The 16411-nt window shown below is 42.0% G+C and overlaps 1 protein-coding gene across 1 annotated transcript in view; it reads left to right on the forward strand.

Annotated features, from left to right (window-relative positions):
• Positions 1–16411, forward strand: part of LOC100497531 (dynein heavy chain 11, axonemal) — a 187259-nt gene that overhangs the window by 56251 nt on the left and 114597 nt on the right. The window contains exons 25-32 of the mRNA XM_031893873.1: positions 2320–2544; positions 2634–2728; positions 4266–4392; positions 4481–4627; positions 8459–8692; positions 9916–10047; positions 14081–14241; positions 15654–15810. Coding sequence (XP_031749733.1) covers positions 2320–2544; positions 2634–2728; positions 4266–4392; positions 4481–4627; positions 8459–8692; positions 9916–10047; positions 14081–14241; positions 15654–15810 — 1278 coding nt within the window. The remainder of the gene's footprint in view (positions 1–2319; positions 2545–2633; positions 2729–4265; positions 4393–4480; positions 4628–8458; positions 8693–9915; positions 10048–14080; positions 14242–15653; positions 15811–16411) is intronic.

The following is a 16411-nucleotide window of genomic DNA, read 5'->3' on the forward strand; positions in this document are numbered from 1 at the left end:
CATCTAGCCCTTTTCACTTGTTTGCGAGTTTCTTTGCAGTGCCCAATTTCTCTCCTTTGACTGCTACATTATTCATAAATTTGCAGTGGCAAAGAAAGGGCCTTCTGTGATCAGCCATTCAATAGTCTCAGCATTAAAACAGTAGTGAGTCCTTATTCTGGTTTCATTTGCATCAGTGGGAGGTATCTTGTTGACTGAAATTTTCCAAAGTCATTTAGGAAAGTTTTTCACCTGCGGTACTTCCCATGTCTGAATTAACACCATATTGGATTTGAAATAAGGTGCTTTTTTGTAGAATACAATTCTGAATTAGTTGTGGGAGTTTTTATTCTATCATTAAATATTTGCAATTGCTAAGCAGTTTCTTAAGTTTCTTTCTTGGATTAATTACCCATTAGAAATTATGATGACACTCTAGCACCTGTGTATGGGAAGCCTTTGGTCATTGGCATAGTTGGAGCAATTTATATAGTAAGTTAGTTAGAAAAAAGACACATGAACATCAAGTTTAACCCTTTATGTGTATATAAAACCTGCTTAACTGCTAATTTATCCAGAGGAAGGTGAAAACGCTTCTGTAGCCTCTCTTAGTTGCCCCAGAGGGGAAAAATTCCTTTTTGATTCCACAATGCCAATCAGACCAGTCCCTGGACCAATTTGTACTTGGACCTATCCCCTTTAACCCTGTATTTCCTCACTTTCTAAAAAGCCATCCAACCCTTCCTTGAAGTTATCTAATGTATCAGCCAGTACAACTGATTCAGGGAGAAAATTCCACATCTTTAATGCTCTCACTGTATCACTCTTCCCAAATTTTTAAATTGAACCTTTGTTCTATTTGGAATAGATATCCTTGTGTTTGCTGGATGGACATACTGGTAAATAAATCATTAGAGAGATTATTATATGATCCCCTTATATATTTATACATAAGTATCATATCCCCACTTAAGTCTCCAGTATAAACAACCCCAACTTGGTCAGTTGTACTTCATTACTGAGACTTTCCATACCATTACCAGCTTAGTTGTCCTTCTTTGGACCTTCTCTAATTCAATGTTATCCTGTTTGGGCAATGGAGACAAAATCTGTAAAGCAAAATTTTTTGGCCACCAACATAAAATCAAGAGTCAAGTTTAATTTTCAATTAACTTTAAGGGGCACATTTACAAAAGCACGAACGCACGAGCGTTTATGCGAACGCTCCGAGCGTATTTTCGCTGATTTTTTTGGGCGTCCGCACGACTTTTTCGTACGGCGCACGACTTTTTCGGACGTTTGCACAGAAAAATCGGAAAGGATTTACCGCTGTTTACAATTGTTTGGTACGAAAATTTCGTGACTTTCGGATCGCCAATACGATATTATCGTGACTAATACGATTTTTTCGTAAGCATTTTCGTGATATTTGCGATCTTACGAAATTTTCGTTTCCAATACGATTTTTTCCCATTCGTGATTCGGATTCGTGGATTAGTAAATGTGCCCCTTAGTGAGATATAAATAAACAATGGTATTCTAAGTATTGTTTAACACATTAAAGGAGACCTGTCACCCAGACATAAAACGCTGTATAATATAAGTCCTTTTCAAATTAAACATGAAACCCATTTGTTTTACTAACACATCCATACCCATTAAAAAAGGCATTTAAAAATCCCAGCTGTCAATCATACATTGCCAGCCCCACCCCTTTGCCATAAGCATAGAGGCAGGCAGACAATTACTTTCACTTTTCAATCAGCACTCACTTTCCCCCTCCCTCCTCACCATCGAATTGTGTAGCCAGTGCATGGCCATGGGCATCAGGTCCCCCATTCTGGCACATAGACAGATTTTGGGGTGATACAAAGCTTGCCTTTATAACAGTGTCCATAAAATGGCAGCTGCCTGCTTGCTGTGACTGTGAATTCCAAGACAAGGAAACAAGACTTATATTATTCATACAGTGTTAGTGAAGTTTGTTTTGCTTGACAAACACAATAAAAAAGAATTTGGAATTATTTCTTAAGGTGTCAGGTCCCCTTTTTGGTTACAGTTCATAACCAACCATTTCCCTACCACCAAACAAAAGGATAAGGCATATTTTAAAGCAACTATTATAAAATTATAGTTAATAATCAACTACTGAGTGTTCAGTTAGTTCATGTGAGCAGTTCTGGAGACATGCAAGTCTTGCAGTAACTTACCATTACTTACTATCCATACAATGGTGATTGTTTTTTACCTTTACTATAACATACATTTTCCCTATAAGTGGAAATAGATATATCCAGACCTATTGCTTCTCATAACCAACCTTCTGCTTCTTCATGGCAGGTTCAGTTGCAGAACATTTTGATGAGCAAATATGTTGAGTATTTCTCGGTGGAGGTGACCAGATGGCAGAAGAAATTAATAGTTGCGGATATGGTTATCTCAGTCTGGCTGCAAGTTCAGAAAACCTGGGCACACTTGCAGAGCATTTTCTCCAACTCAGAAGATATCAGAAACCAACTTCCAGAAGATGCCAAACGATTTGAAGGAATAGATATGGATTTCAAGGTACCTGTGTATGTCTCAGGGGTGTCTATTCTATGAGTAAAAAGTAATTCATGAACATGTTTCTCTTTCCCTCTTCATGATCCTTGTAGGAAATGATGGAAGGCATTGTAACCAGTTCAAACATAGTCATTGAAGTTACAGACCAGACAGGACTTCTTGAAAGGCTAGAAGCCCTTCAGCAAAGGTTTTACATTTGATATATGTTTGTGTTTTCTATTTATTTCTTAAAACAAATAAATTGGTTATTTGAAACAAGCCAATTAATCTGTTTGCAGAGCTGGCTTCAATATTTACTGTTTAATTGTAATAACTATTTAATTGTTTTCCAGTAAAAAAAAGGTTGTTTACCTTATAATTACCCTTTAGTAGACACTGATATTCTGAGACAATTTACAAATGGTTTTTCATTTTTAATTTTTTTGTGGTTTTTCAGTTATTTAGCTTTTTGTTCAGCAGCTCTCCAGTTTAAGATTTTAGAAGCTATCTGGTTGCTAGGGTCTTGTTTACCTCAGCAACAAGGCAGTGGTTTGAATGAGCAACTGCAATTTGAATAAGAGAGGGACTACATGGAAAGATAAGTAAAAAAAAAGTAACAACAATAATAATTAGTAATGAGTGAATATGTCGCTCGATTTTTTTTTTTTTGTCGCCCGCGCCTATTTTTTGTCACCCACGTCTATTTCTTTGTTGTCCGCGTTTTTTTGAAACATCTGCACCCTTTTTTGACGCAACTGTGCCCAATTTGACGCGCAACAAAAAAATTCTGTGCAACGAATTTTTCCGCGGCTCATTTTCATGGAAGTTTCGCAGAACTATTTGCCAATGGCGAAATGCGGAAATTCGCTGCAAATCCATGCCTGGCGAAATAATTTGTTCATCACTAATAAAAATAAAATTGTAAGCTGCCAGGAATAGGACATTCTAAAACATACTTAGTTACATAGTTACATAGGGTTGAAAAAAGACCATTGTCCATCAAGTTCAACCCATCCGAGTAAACCCAGCACACAACCTATACTAACCAATCTATACACTCACATACATAAACTATATATACAACCAGTAATACTAACTGTAGATATTAGTATCACAATAGCCTTGGATATTCTGCTTGTTCAAAAACTCATCCAGGCCCCTCTTAAAGGCATTAACAGAATCTGCCATTATCACATCTCTAGGAAGGGCATTCCCCAACCTCACTGCCCTCACCGTGAAAAACCACCTACGCTGCTTCAAATGGAAGCTCTGTTCCTCTAATCTAAAGGGGGGGCCTCTGGTGCGCTGATTGTTTTTATGGGAAAAAAGAACATCCCCCATCTGCCTATAATCCCCTCTAATGTACTTGTACAGAGTAATCATGTCCCCTCGCAAGCTTACCTTACAAGGATACTTACCCCCATATGTAATACAAGGGACTAAGTTTGCCCGCTGGGAGTAACCCATACCAACCAATAAGATGTTTGATTTTAAACAGGTGACCAGTAAATTGTACCTGCTAATTGGTTGCTATAGGTTACTGCTCCTGGGCAAATTTAGTGTCTTTTATTACATAACCCCTTTACTGTAAAGTTAACTAAAAGGTGAACCACACTTTTAACAAATGACTTGTTAATTGGTGGGACAGATTCAACAATTAATACTTTAAAAATCTACATAATCCTCCAGTCTATCTGACACTGATGACAATGTGTGTATCCATTACAAGCATGCTTGTCTTACAGGCTTACGTTATGTGAGAAATCATTAGCAGATTATTTGGAAGCCAAGAGGCTACGATTCCCTCGTTTTTATTTCGTTTCTTCTGTGGATTTATTAGAAATTATTTCCAAAGGCACTCAACCTAAGCAGGTAGGTGGCAGAGGGTTACATGATTTAGATCCTGCCTCGCCGAAGCATAACATCAAATGCTTTTTAATTCTCGCTTCTGCCTAAACAGGTGACCAGACACTTCCTGAAGCTGTTTGATAATATCGCTGATCTCAGATTTGAAGATGAAGAAGAGAAAGCACAGACTGCTGTTGGAATGTTCAGTCGGGAAGGGGAGTTTGTACCTTTCATAAAGCTGTGTGTCTGTGAAGGGCAGGTGAGATTAAATCCATACCAAAGAGACTGCAGTGATTATTATATGGTGAAACGCACTAACCACTTTCTGCACTCATGTCTAGGAGAGGCAATAGCATACTGTCACTTTGTCAAAGCTTCTTATCCTTAGAAAAATTGGTACATTTTCACATGGAAATTGATATAGCTCAAAACAAGCAACCTATTGTGCTTTATTCATTGAAAACCTAAAAGAACACACAAAGTTTGTAACAGTTCCAAGAGAAAGTTTATAGAGTACAGTTATCCGTATGAGAAATAATGGCTTTGGATAGTCTGCGTCTGCTTCCAGATCCCTATAGATCATATGTAATCCTTGCAGGAACAGCATTTCATTAAGGGGTCTATTCATCAGTATGAGTTCGAATCCCAAATTGGAAAAAATTCAGATTAAATACGATAAATTCTGATGATCGCAAATATCACGAAAATGCTTACAAAAAAATCGCATTAGTCACGTTAATATTGTATTGGCGATCCGAAAGACACTAAATTTTCGTATCTGTACGATCATAAACGGCAGGAAAACCTTTCCTACTTTGATCCATCTATGCATGATTTTGGAAGCCTCTCATAGGACTCAATGGCACTCTGCAGCTCCAACCCGGCCCAAGGAAAGCCTCCCATAGGGCTCAATGGCACTCTGCAGCTCCAACCCGGCCCAAGGAAAGTCTCCCATAGGGCTCACTGGCACTCTGCAGCTCCAACCCGGCCCAAGGAAAGTCTCCCATAGGGCTCAATGGCACTCTGCAGCTCCAACCCGGCCCAAGGAAAGTCTCCCATAGGGCTCAATGGCACTCTGCAGCTCCAACCCGGCCCAAGGAAAGCCTCCCATAGGGCTCAATGGCACTCTGCAGCTCCAACCCGGCCCAAGGAAAGCCTCCCATAGGGCTCAATGGCACTCTGCAGCTCCAACCGGCTCAAGGAAAGTCTCCCAGAGGGCTCAATGGCACTCTGCAGCTCCAACCTGGCCCAAGGAAAGCCTCCCATAGGGCTCAATGGCACTCTGCAGCTCCAACCCGGCCCAAGGAAAGCCTCCCATAGGGCTCAATGGCACTCTGCAGCTCCAACCCGGCCCAAGGAAAGTCTCCCATAGGGCTCAATGGCACTCTGCAGCTCCAACCCGGCCCAAGGAAAGTCTCCCATAGGACTCAATGGCGCTCTGCAGCTCCAACCCGGCCCAAGGAAAGCCTCCCATAGGACTCAATGGCGCTCTGCAGCTCCAACCCGGCCCAAGGAAAGTCTCCCATAGGACTCAATGGCACTCTGCAGCTCCAACCTGGCCCAAGGAAAGCCTCCCATAGGGCTCAATGGCACTCTGCAGCTCCAACCCGGCCCAAGGAAAGTCTCCCATAGGGCTCAATGGCACTCTGCAGCTCCAACCTGGCCCAAGGAAAGTCTCCCATAGGGCTCAATGGCACTCTGCAGCTCCAACCCGGCCCAAGGAAAGCCTCCCATAGGGCTCAATGGCACTCTGCAGCTCCAACCCGGCCCAAGGAAAGTCTCCCATAGGGCTCAATGGCACTCTGCAGCTCCAACCCGGCCCAAGGAAAGCCTCCCATAGGGCTCAATGGCGCTCTGCAGCTCCAACCTGGCCCAAGGAAAGCCTCCCATAGGACTCAATGGCGCTCTGCAGCTCCAACCCGGCCCAAGGAAAGTCTCCCATAGGACTCAATGGCGCTCTGCAGCTCCAACCCGGCCCAAGGAAAGTCTCCCATAGGGCTCAATGGTGCTCTGCAGCTCCAGCCCGGCCCAAGGAAAGCCTCCCATAGGACTCAATGGCGCTCTGCAGCTCCAACCCGGCCCAAGGAAAGCCTCCCATAGGACTCAATGGTGCTCTGCAGCTCCAACCTGGCCCAAGGAAAGTCTCCCATAGGACTCAATGGCACTCTGCAGCTCCAACCTGGCCCAAGGAAAGTCTCCCATAGGGCTCAATGGCACTCTGCAACTCCAACCTGGCCCAAGGAAAGTCTCCCATAGGACTCAATGGCACTCTGCAGCTCCAACCTGGCCCAAGGAAAGTCTCCCATAGGGCTCAATGGCACTCTGCAGCTCCAACCTGGCCCAAGGAAAGTCTCCCATAGGGCTCAATGGCACTCTGCAGCTCCAACCTGGCCCAAGGAAAGTCTCCCATAGGGCTCAATGGCACTCTGCAGCTCCAACCTGGCCCAAGGAAAGTCTCCCATAGGGCTCAATGGCACTCTGCAGCTCCAACCTGGCCCAAGGAAAGCCTCCCATAGGGCTCAATGGCACTCTGCAGCTCCAACCCGGCCCAAGGAAAGTCACGATACCGAAGCTTGAATGAGTCCAAAACTTTCGTACTCGGCGCAACAATACAATTTTGTTGCTCAAGTTTTGTCGCAAGGTACGAAAAAGTTGTGGGTGTGAAAGGTGTGAAAGGTTTCTCCACAAAGACAATGCAAATACAACAATTTTAATGGGTCTACAAACTCTCAGAAAAATTTGAAAAGCAGCATAAATGTTGCCTAGAACAACTCCCACTGACTTGTGGAAATTATACTCAGATGTTCAAGGTAATTTTCTTCAATCCCACCATGGGATCATTGAGAGTTTTTAAGAAATAAAAAATCCAGTATCCAATTCTCAATATGAGAATATCCCCATTTCCATTGATTTCAAGGGTATCTCTGTAGATCTGAGCTGGAGAGATGACATTTCCAGTTGATTAAAAGTAATGTTATCATAAATTTAGTATTTAGTAATTTAGTATGTTATAGACCAGAATGGCAAATTCTTAGCAACTTTTTCATTGCCTTTCATATTTTTTTTATTTTGTATGGTTTTTAAATTAAAAACCTAATTAATTAAAAATTAAACTTTCTTCTGACTCTTTCCAGCTTTAGGTTCATTGATCCCAGCAGCCAAAAAAAACAAAAACTATTGTTACTGTTACTTTTTATTACTTATCTTTCTTTTCAGGCCCTTTCCTATTAATGTTCCATGTCTCATATTTAAACCACTGCCTGGTTGCTAGGGTAATGTAGACCCTAGCAAACAAATAGCTGCTGAAATTACAAGCTGGAGAATTTCACAAAAAGCTAAATAATTAAAAAAACAAATCAAATAATAAAAACTGAAGATCAAATTGTCTCAGAAAATTGTCTCTGCATCATACGAAAAGTTAATTTTAGAGGAGAAGGAAAGTCATTTTGGCATTTTACTGCAAATAGATTAGCCACAGTAGTGCCACTTAGAGCGCTATATTTATTCTGTAGAAAGCTTTACCATACCTGATAAAGACCCCTAGAAGCCCCCTCCGTTTGCTTAAGATAGCAGCTGCCATTTTAGCTTGGTATCAGTAGTTTCCATGCTGAAGCTCTAGCCCTTGGAAGCTCATATCACACATTCTGATGGGAAGGGAATTGAATTATTATGGGAGGGGGGAACAGGAGAAGGGGGAGGGGAGAGATATGCACAGACTTTGCCCTAGGAATGAAAAATCTTTCCAAGAGAGGAAGTCTGATACCAAAGTACATGTATACACAAAAGGAGACAAGAAACCCTGTGTTTCTTTTGATAAAGGACTCAGTGCAGTGTTTCTGTGAGTGCTTATGGCTGTATTTACATAGACCTTTCTGATAAAGCTTACTTAGTTTTTACCTTTCCTTCTCCTTTAAGGTAAACAACCCCTTTAGACACAAATTTCAGACTTTGAGATTTGCTTAATGTGCCCCATAGTGCAGTTACTTTGTAATCTTAATATAAAAGCGTCTATACAACAGCTTGAACATTGTATATATTAACCTGAGGCATGAGCAGGCAGTGGATTGAAGTTTTTTGTGTCATTTATTAGGCAGAAGGGTGGTTGCGGCGCTTGGAGGAAACCATGAGAGCGACTGTCAGGCAGGAGATCATTGAGGCAGTGAGTGGCTATGAGGATAAGCCTCGGGACCAGTGGATGTTTGATTATTCGGCGCAGGTGGCTCTCGCTGGCAGTCAGATCTGGTTTGTTGCCGATGTGGAAATTGCTTTTGAGAGACTTGAGGAAGGATTTGAAACTGCTCTGAAGGATTATAACCGCAAACAGGTATGGTAAAGAGTATATCATTTTGTAATATATATTATATACATTAATACATATTATACCCTCATTGCTTCAATTCTAATCTTGTTGCCCCCCCCCACACTCCAATCATAAGTGCATTTGGCCTCATTTCTTTTACTTTCATTTTCTGTACTCTCTTTCCACAAACCATGTTTACAATTGAGTTATCTAACTATTATATTGCATTACTTTCTATACAATATTATCTATTAATATTCTTTTTTCTATCCACACACTGGATTTTGATGAGGCTGGCCTACTTGGAGAATTGATCAAATAATCGGCATGTGTGTGCAATAATCCACTGGCAAAAAGCCCTGGTGCTCCCTGGGATTGGGCATTTTGCTCAACTGCCAATTAACAAGACCTACACAGTTTAGCCCACTCTGGCCAACAATATATATACTGTATATATGAGCCAATATTTTTCATTGCTCTACCTGCAGCTGACTGAAAAAATCTCATCACAGATTGGTTGCTATGGGTTACTGCCCAGGTGCAAATTTGCCCAGTGTTTATAAATGAGTCCCATTATTTTGTTGCCTGCATTGGTAACAAGTCTAATAGGAGACTAGGGAAGCCAAAAGGGAGATATGGACCACCCTAACGCACCTCCAATTTTGTAAAGAAACTTACTTAAAGGGTCCCTTTACCCTAACTTTTTTTTTGTGAAAAGTTGATTCAAACGGATGAAAGTTGATCAAAATGAATGTATGTAATTAAAGAGCAATTGAAGAGAATGGTAAGAAGAACCAAAAGTTCTCTTTCCTTCCTGCAACTTTAAACATTCAGGCTATTGGTCCAAAGAACACACCAATGAAAGTGCACAACAAACATGGGGCTGATGGCTCAGTTAACATGGAGGACTGGCCAGTATATAGTAACCTAAACTACAGACCAGTCTATCGGCCTGGATTTACTAAAATGTATTGAAATTGTGTTTTGACACAAATTGTAACACAACTTTTCCAACAAAAATTAATTGATGTTTATATATGTGTATTTTTGCAATGGACTGAAAATGAATACTTGCCTCCCTTTCCCAGAAGTGATGAGGGCATTAAGAATACATTCTGTTCAGAAGTTTATTTGTTTAAAAGGGGAAAACGATTTATTGGTGTAACCCCTCTTTTCCATTTTAAAGCTGGATTTGTACCTTCTTTCCCTTCGGTTCAACATATCTTGTGACTCTAATCCCTTTGCAGATTGCCCAGTTGAATGCCCTTATAAACATGCTGCTTGGGGAGCACACCCCCGGCGACCGCCAGAAGATCATGACAATATGCACAATTGATGTGCACGCTCGAGATGTGGTCGCCAAGCTGATTGCACAGAAGGTAATTTGATGCGGAGCAATTACCCTAATGCATCTTTTAAAAGCATGAAATAAGTAATCATTTCATTTGCTGGAAAAGCTCAGCCATGCCTGTGCGGGAAAGTGACAGACTGTTGTGATGGGGGTAATTCCTGTGGGGCGCTTACATTCACATGTAGACAGGTACACTCAGGAGTTAAAGAATTTCCCACTTTTCCCATACAGACAATTGTCTAAATGTTTAAGGATTATGCTGATAATTGCCTTTGGGAATTTGAATGTGGCAGTTGCTCCTTTGTTGTGCCAAAGTCCTTCTTGACAAACAATTTCTCTATATTCTTTCTGCTTCTTTAACCTTAAATGGTTCTGTGTAGGCCTGGGGGTTGTTGCTTCCATCACTGACTGTGCCATATAAAGCAGAGTGCTCACAGCGCTTGAAAGTATGGCAAAAAGATAAAAGGCTTATTCTACATATATATTGGCTATGATATTTGATAACCAATTCAGAGCACAAGAGGTTTCCATTGCCTTGGTGATCAAAGATTTGTAAAATTTAGGCCAACCAATATGAGTATTTATGAGAATCAGTAGAACAGTTTCAAACTGGTGGCTTCTTGAGATACTACCCCTTTAAAGAAATGTCTATATAGCTTAATATGCACTTCTTATGTGCTTTTTAGTACTGGGCATCTGTAACTAGTGATTAGCAAAATGTTTTGGCAGGCATGAATTCATTGCAAAAGTCCGCATTTCACAATTGGCAATAAAGTAGAGGTTGCATAAAAAAATTGCGGTCGCATCAAATACATTGCGCTTGCATCAAAAAAAGATACAAGTGTATGGCAGACACACTCCACAAATTTTTCCCTAGTTTAGCAAGTTTTTGAGCAAAACAAAATGGGACAGATTAGCATCACTAGTTACTGCAGTAAATGGTGGTTAAACCTTATATTTTTCCATTAAATGCAAAATCTATCCTTTTAATATTACATTTTATTATTGAAAACATTTTTAGTCCACCCCATAGTATATAGAATTTTAAGAAACCAGCCTATATAAATAAAAAATGTCAATGGTATTAACAGAACCAGAACTAGGGATAGGCAGAGGGGCGCAAGCATGGGGGGATGCTAGGACTCTAGGTAAAAACCTCTTCTGCCTCCTCTAGTTCCGCCCATGCATGGAAGTGCTGCAAGTTTGGAACCAGGGAGATAGGACTTGACCAGATAGGAGAGTTGAGTGAGCAAGGACAAGATAGGAGAGAGGAGTGAATGAATAAAGGGTAGGAGAGATGAGTGACCAGGGACCGGGTAGGAGAGAGGAGTGAGTAAAAGGTAGGAGAGAAGAGTGAGCAGGGACCGGGTAGAAGAGAGGAGTGAGTGAGTAAAAGGTAGGAGAGAAGAGTGAGCAGGGACTGGGTAGGAGAGAGGAGTGACTGAGTAAAGGGTAGGAGAGATGAGTGAGCAGGGACTGGGTAGGAGAGAGGAGTGACTGAGTAAAGGGTAGGAGGGATGAGTGAGCAGGGACCAAGTAAAAGAGAGGTCTGGTAGGAGAGAGCAGTTGGGGAGGGGTGGGGTGAGTTGTAGGGAGTAAGGCCGTGCCCTGGGTGCCCTACTGCGATAACCCTGGATATTACAGTTGTTCTTAAATATAATTACAACTGAAAGCAGTATTTGTCTGTTCCATTCTGTTCTGAATCTTGAAACAATGTAGCAGACATATGTTGTTTCAGGAGTCAGAACCAGCAGTGCAGAAAATATAAACAACCAGACAGGTGCTGCTTTCAACTGCATTTACAAATAATTGACTTTTTTTAAGCTTGCCCCCCCTCTCTGACTGACAGATTTTCTTGCTCAGTATGGGCAGACTCCACTACACCTGTAGTAGCAGCAACCCTGCTTATATATAACTACTAAAAAAGCTACAAATCCATGTTTAGGAGCTTCGGGGATGCTCAGTAATGGAAAAAAACTGACAAAGTTCAGTTACTGCTCTTCAGTTTGAAGCTCTGATACTGGGATATGTATATTTAATACTCCTAGGCTGTATCAGCTGTTACTGTTCCGTACACCAAAGGTTTAGCTGAAATGTTATGCAGCTGATAATCCCAAACCAACAAAAGATGCTACATGGAAAAGAAATCTAAATGTTGCATGTAGGGAAGAGATAATATTTGTCCTTTAATTCTTAAATATCAAGGATTATCAATGGTTATTGTGTCACGGAGAAAGAGGGCAGAACTGGCACTGAGCAAAGGCCTCCATTTTTTCTTGGCAGCCTGCAAATGCCGTCATATTTTTAAACCAGTCTGAACTGACAACAGAGCCAGCAAAAGACGACGCTACAATGGGCTTTACAGCATCAGCGTTCTGTTGTACTGGTTTAATTGCTGCACCATGCTCAGCGGCACAGTAAATCTGCTGATATTTCTCTCTTTCATGAGATTGTCCGTTTAGAAGGAACTTGCAGAAACTTTACTCTTGCAAGCTGTACGTTACCACCATGTTAGTCGCAAATCATTAATTTCTCATCTGGGACTACTAAATAGCTGATACTGGCAACCCCCCGGGAACAAGTCTCACACTTGGATGGCTCCCCACAACATGCTAGGTTTGAATATGGCTCATGATTAAAAAAGGTTAGAGACCCCTGATGTAGAGCAAGTTAGGCAATAAAAGCAAAAGTCTGATCGGCTACCTTGAGTTACTACACTGCAGCAAAATGAGACTTGTTTTGTTGAATGACGGCCAGTCTTCCTGGCAGGGGAGTATTCCAAAGGCAAGTGCTGTTTGTTATATTTAAAACATGAGCTATAATAAAACATACTGTAAGTAGATTTCAACTGGATTTGTTGAGAGAGGCTTGGTTGTCTTTGATTTCATTCAGAAATACATGGGTGTTTAATTAGCTAAAACTACTACCATGATAGAGTACATAGGGGGTTATGTAATAAAAGGCACTAAATTTGCCCAGGAGCAGTACCCATTGCAACCAATCAGCAGGTAGAATTTACTGGTCATCTGTTTAAAAGCAAATATCTTATTGGTTGCTATGGGTTGCTGCTATTGGGCATACTTAATGCCTTTTACTACATATGGGGGATAGAGTACAAACATATTCATCAGGACAATGCTATAGCTGTATACTGTATGCTGTATGTATCTATATATATATATATATATATATCCTATCAATAAGCTTAAACTACATCAGAGAAATGGGGGAGACAAGCACGGCAGTTTAATGGGGCAGTAACTGAAACCTTTTTTATCCATTCCTTACAATGTGCTTATATTAAAACATATTCAAACCCTGGCACAAAAATAATCCTTTGCTGCTATATTTGTGGAGCAGATTTATCAGCCGGGTGCTTGGTGCTGGGTGCTGGGTGCTTGGTGCTGGGTGCTGGCTATAATTACATTTTGCTGACTGCAAGAATCCAGCCTTCTGTATTGACTGTATCATGAATTAAGGTGGCCATACACGTGGCGATCTGACGATGTTTCGTACGACCATCGGTCGCACGAAACATCGTAAGATCCGCCACACACCATTCAGGGCTGAATCGGCAGGTAAGGAGGTAGAAACAATAGGATTTCTACCTCCTTCTGCCGATTCAGCTCTGAAGGGAGAATTTTGGTCAGGCGCCTTCTATGGCGCCCGATCAAAATTTTCAAACTGGTCCGATCGGCGAGTCGTCCGATATCAGCAGCTTCCTGCGATATCGGTCGACTCGCCGACATGCCATACACGCACCGATTATCGTACGAAACGAGGTTTCGTACGATAATATCGGTGCGTGTATGGCCACCTTTACTTTAGGTTTAGTTGTTATACTTTGCTTTCTTATCTCATTAGTTGTCATTAGGAATACAGCCCCCAAAGTCAGTGAAATGTGATAAAGCACATTACCTGAAACCATTTAGACTGACCCATATAAAATCCCCATGCTATATTTAAAGGTAGGAGAGGGACCAGGGAGGGGAGACTACTGTATAGCAGACCCACCTATTGTGAGCCATACTAATATCCAGCATTTCTTTCATACACCCCAGGTCTCAAATGGGCAGGCGTTTACATGGCTTTCCCAGCTGCGCCACCGATGGGAAGAAGAGCAGAAGGAATGTTTTGTTAATATCTGCGATGCACAGTTTCAGTACTCATACGAATACCTGGGGAACACCCCTCGCCTCGTCATTACCCCGCTTACAGACAGGCAAGCACTGTCTTTAAAGGAAGCGTAAAGTAAAAAACTGGGGTGGCTTCTCTTACGGTATAGCCTATAACTGGTCAAACAGGATTCCTTGAGCCCAAGGCAGTGGTTAGGAGAAATACTTGTATACAGACTTGAAGGCTTGTGATGAAGAGCCTGTCCCCTATCATTTAAGGAATGTACATCTCCTTAAAAGATACGTTTGTGTTTATAAAACAAGTAAGGACACCAGGTCCTGACTGGGAACCCAAATAGGAATTTCAAGTACACAGAGGCCCAAACAGCCCCCCACCAACCCAATAAATAGTGACTGTCTGTGGCATCTTACAGCAGCCCCTCTGGCATTTGCCCGAATTTACAGACTGCCAGTTTGGGTCTGACAAACACACAGCTGTGTGAAACTGTGGGGGCTGCAAGAACTAGGTGCACTAATGGGGCTTGGCACCTGGGTACGTTTCTTGTGACATCTTTGACAAAGTGACAAAGAACTAATATAATATAAAAGTGTGACCCATAATTCAAAGTGCTGCTCGACAGAATTCCACTGGCTAGGGACAAGATGAAGGAATTATTGGAAAAAAGTACCAAGAGGACCATCAAAGATAGTTACAGCAGATCTATACCAATGGTGCTCAATATGTTCAAAAAGTACATTATCAGTATTAGGAGTAAAATTATTAAGGTGCAGATTTTTTTAGGCCTACTGTTGGTGCTTTATTTCTTTGGGGGCTAATTTACTAATTAGAAATGACACCACTGCAGTTGCCTATAGCTAGAGATGTAGCGAACTGTTCACGCTAATTCGCATGAACATCGGGTGTTCGCAAGTTCGCAAACTTTTCACGTATGTTCGCAATTTGGGTTCGCGTGGCGTTTTTCCGCTGCGTTTTTTCTTGGCCTAAAAACGCCGCACAAGCCACACATGAAGTTTTTCAGCAAATCCTGTTTCCATGGTGCTAATAGCGCGAAATAGCAAAAAACGCAGCGTATTTCCGCTAGGTCTGCCAGCTGCCTTTGCGGTTTTATGCAACGCTGTGTCAACAAAGTATTTTTCAGAGAAATTTTTGCCCTTGATCCCCCTCCTGCATGCCACTGTCCAGGTCGTGGCACCTAGAAGCTTTTCTAGGTTTTAAAGTTCGCCTTCCCATTGAAGTCTATGGGGTTCGCAAAGTTTGCGAATATTCACACTTTTTGGCATAAGTTCGCAAAAGCGTTCGCAAACTTTTTTTTTGAGGTTCGCTACATCCCTACCTATAGCAACCTATCAAATGGTTGGTTTTCAGTTAAGAGATGAAAGCAAAAGCTCTGCGTCTGCACAGGAGTGATTAATCACTTTATGTTAGTAATTTGCCTCCTTTGAATAAAGGGCTGATGCTTTATGCTTTATCTCAGCGACAGTATTTGTGCTTCTGCAGATGCTACATAACCCTGACTCAGTCCCTGCACTTGGCTATGAGTGGCGCTCTCTCGGGTCCTGCCGGAACAGGAAAAACTGAAACAACCAAAGACCTAGGCCGCTCCTTGGGTATCATGGTGTATGTGTTTAACTGCTCAGAGCAAATGGACTACAAGGTTTGTGCTAAGTGACACCCATTGGCGTGTTCCCAACAGTGTTGCCTTTTGGGGTATCCAAGTAGGAGGTGACTATCCTGGGCAGAATATAGTGGGGCACAACAGAGCAGCAGCTGTTGGTAGAAAGACCGAGAATGCAGCAGATATACTAATGCAAGATGGCGGCAGTAGAGCAAGGCTGTGCCAGTAATATTTTATAACAATGTTGCACAGCCTGTGACACTTGTGAGGCTCGGCTCACTGGAGGTTGCAGTTCAACAATGGCTGAAGGCCAACAGTTTTAATTTAACTGGGGGTTATCACCACTTTGGAGGTCAAGATTCTTTACATTCTCAGACGGTAAATAGTAACAGAAAGTCAGGTAGTGCATAGAGATACGGCTCTCTATGGCAGCGTTTTTCAACCACTGTTCCGCGGCACACTAGTGTGCCGCGAGATGTTGCCTGGTGTGCCGTAGGCAGGGCACCAATGTACTAGGGGGGCACTGCTCTTGGCACCAATGTACTAGGGGGGCACTGCTGCTGGGCACCAATGTACTAGGGGGGCACTGCTCTTGGCACCAATGTACTAGGGGGGCACTGCTGCTGGGCACCAATGTACT

The sequence above is a fragment of the Xenopus tropicalis genome, chromosome 9 (assembly GCF_000004195.4).
Source record: "Xenopus tropicalis strain Nigerian chromosome 9, UCB_Xtro_10.0, whole genome shotgun sequence".
NCBI classification, from domain to species: Eukaryota; Metazoa; Chordata; class Amphibia; order Anura; family Pipidae; genus Xenopus; species Xenopus tropicalis.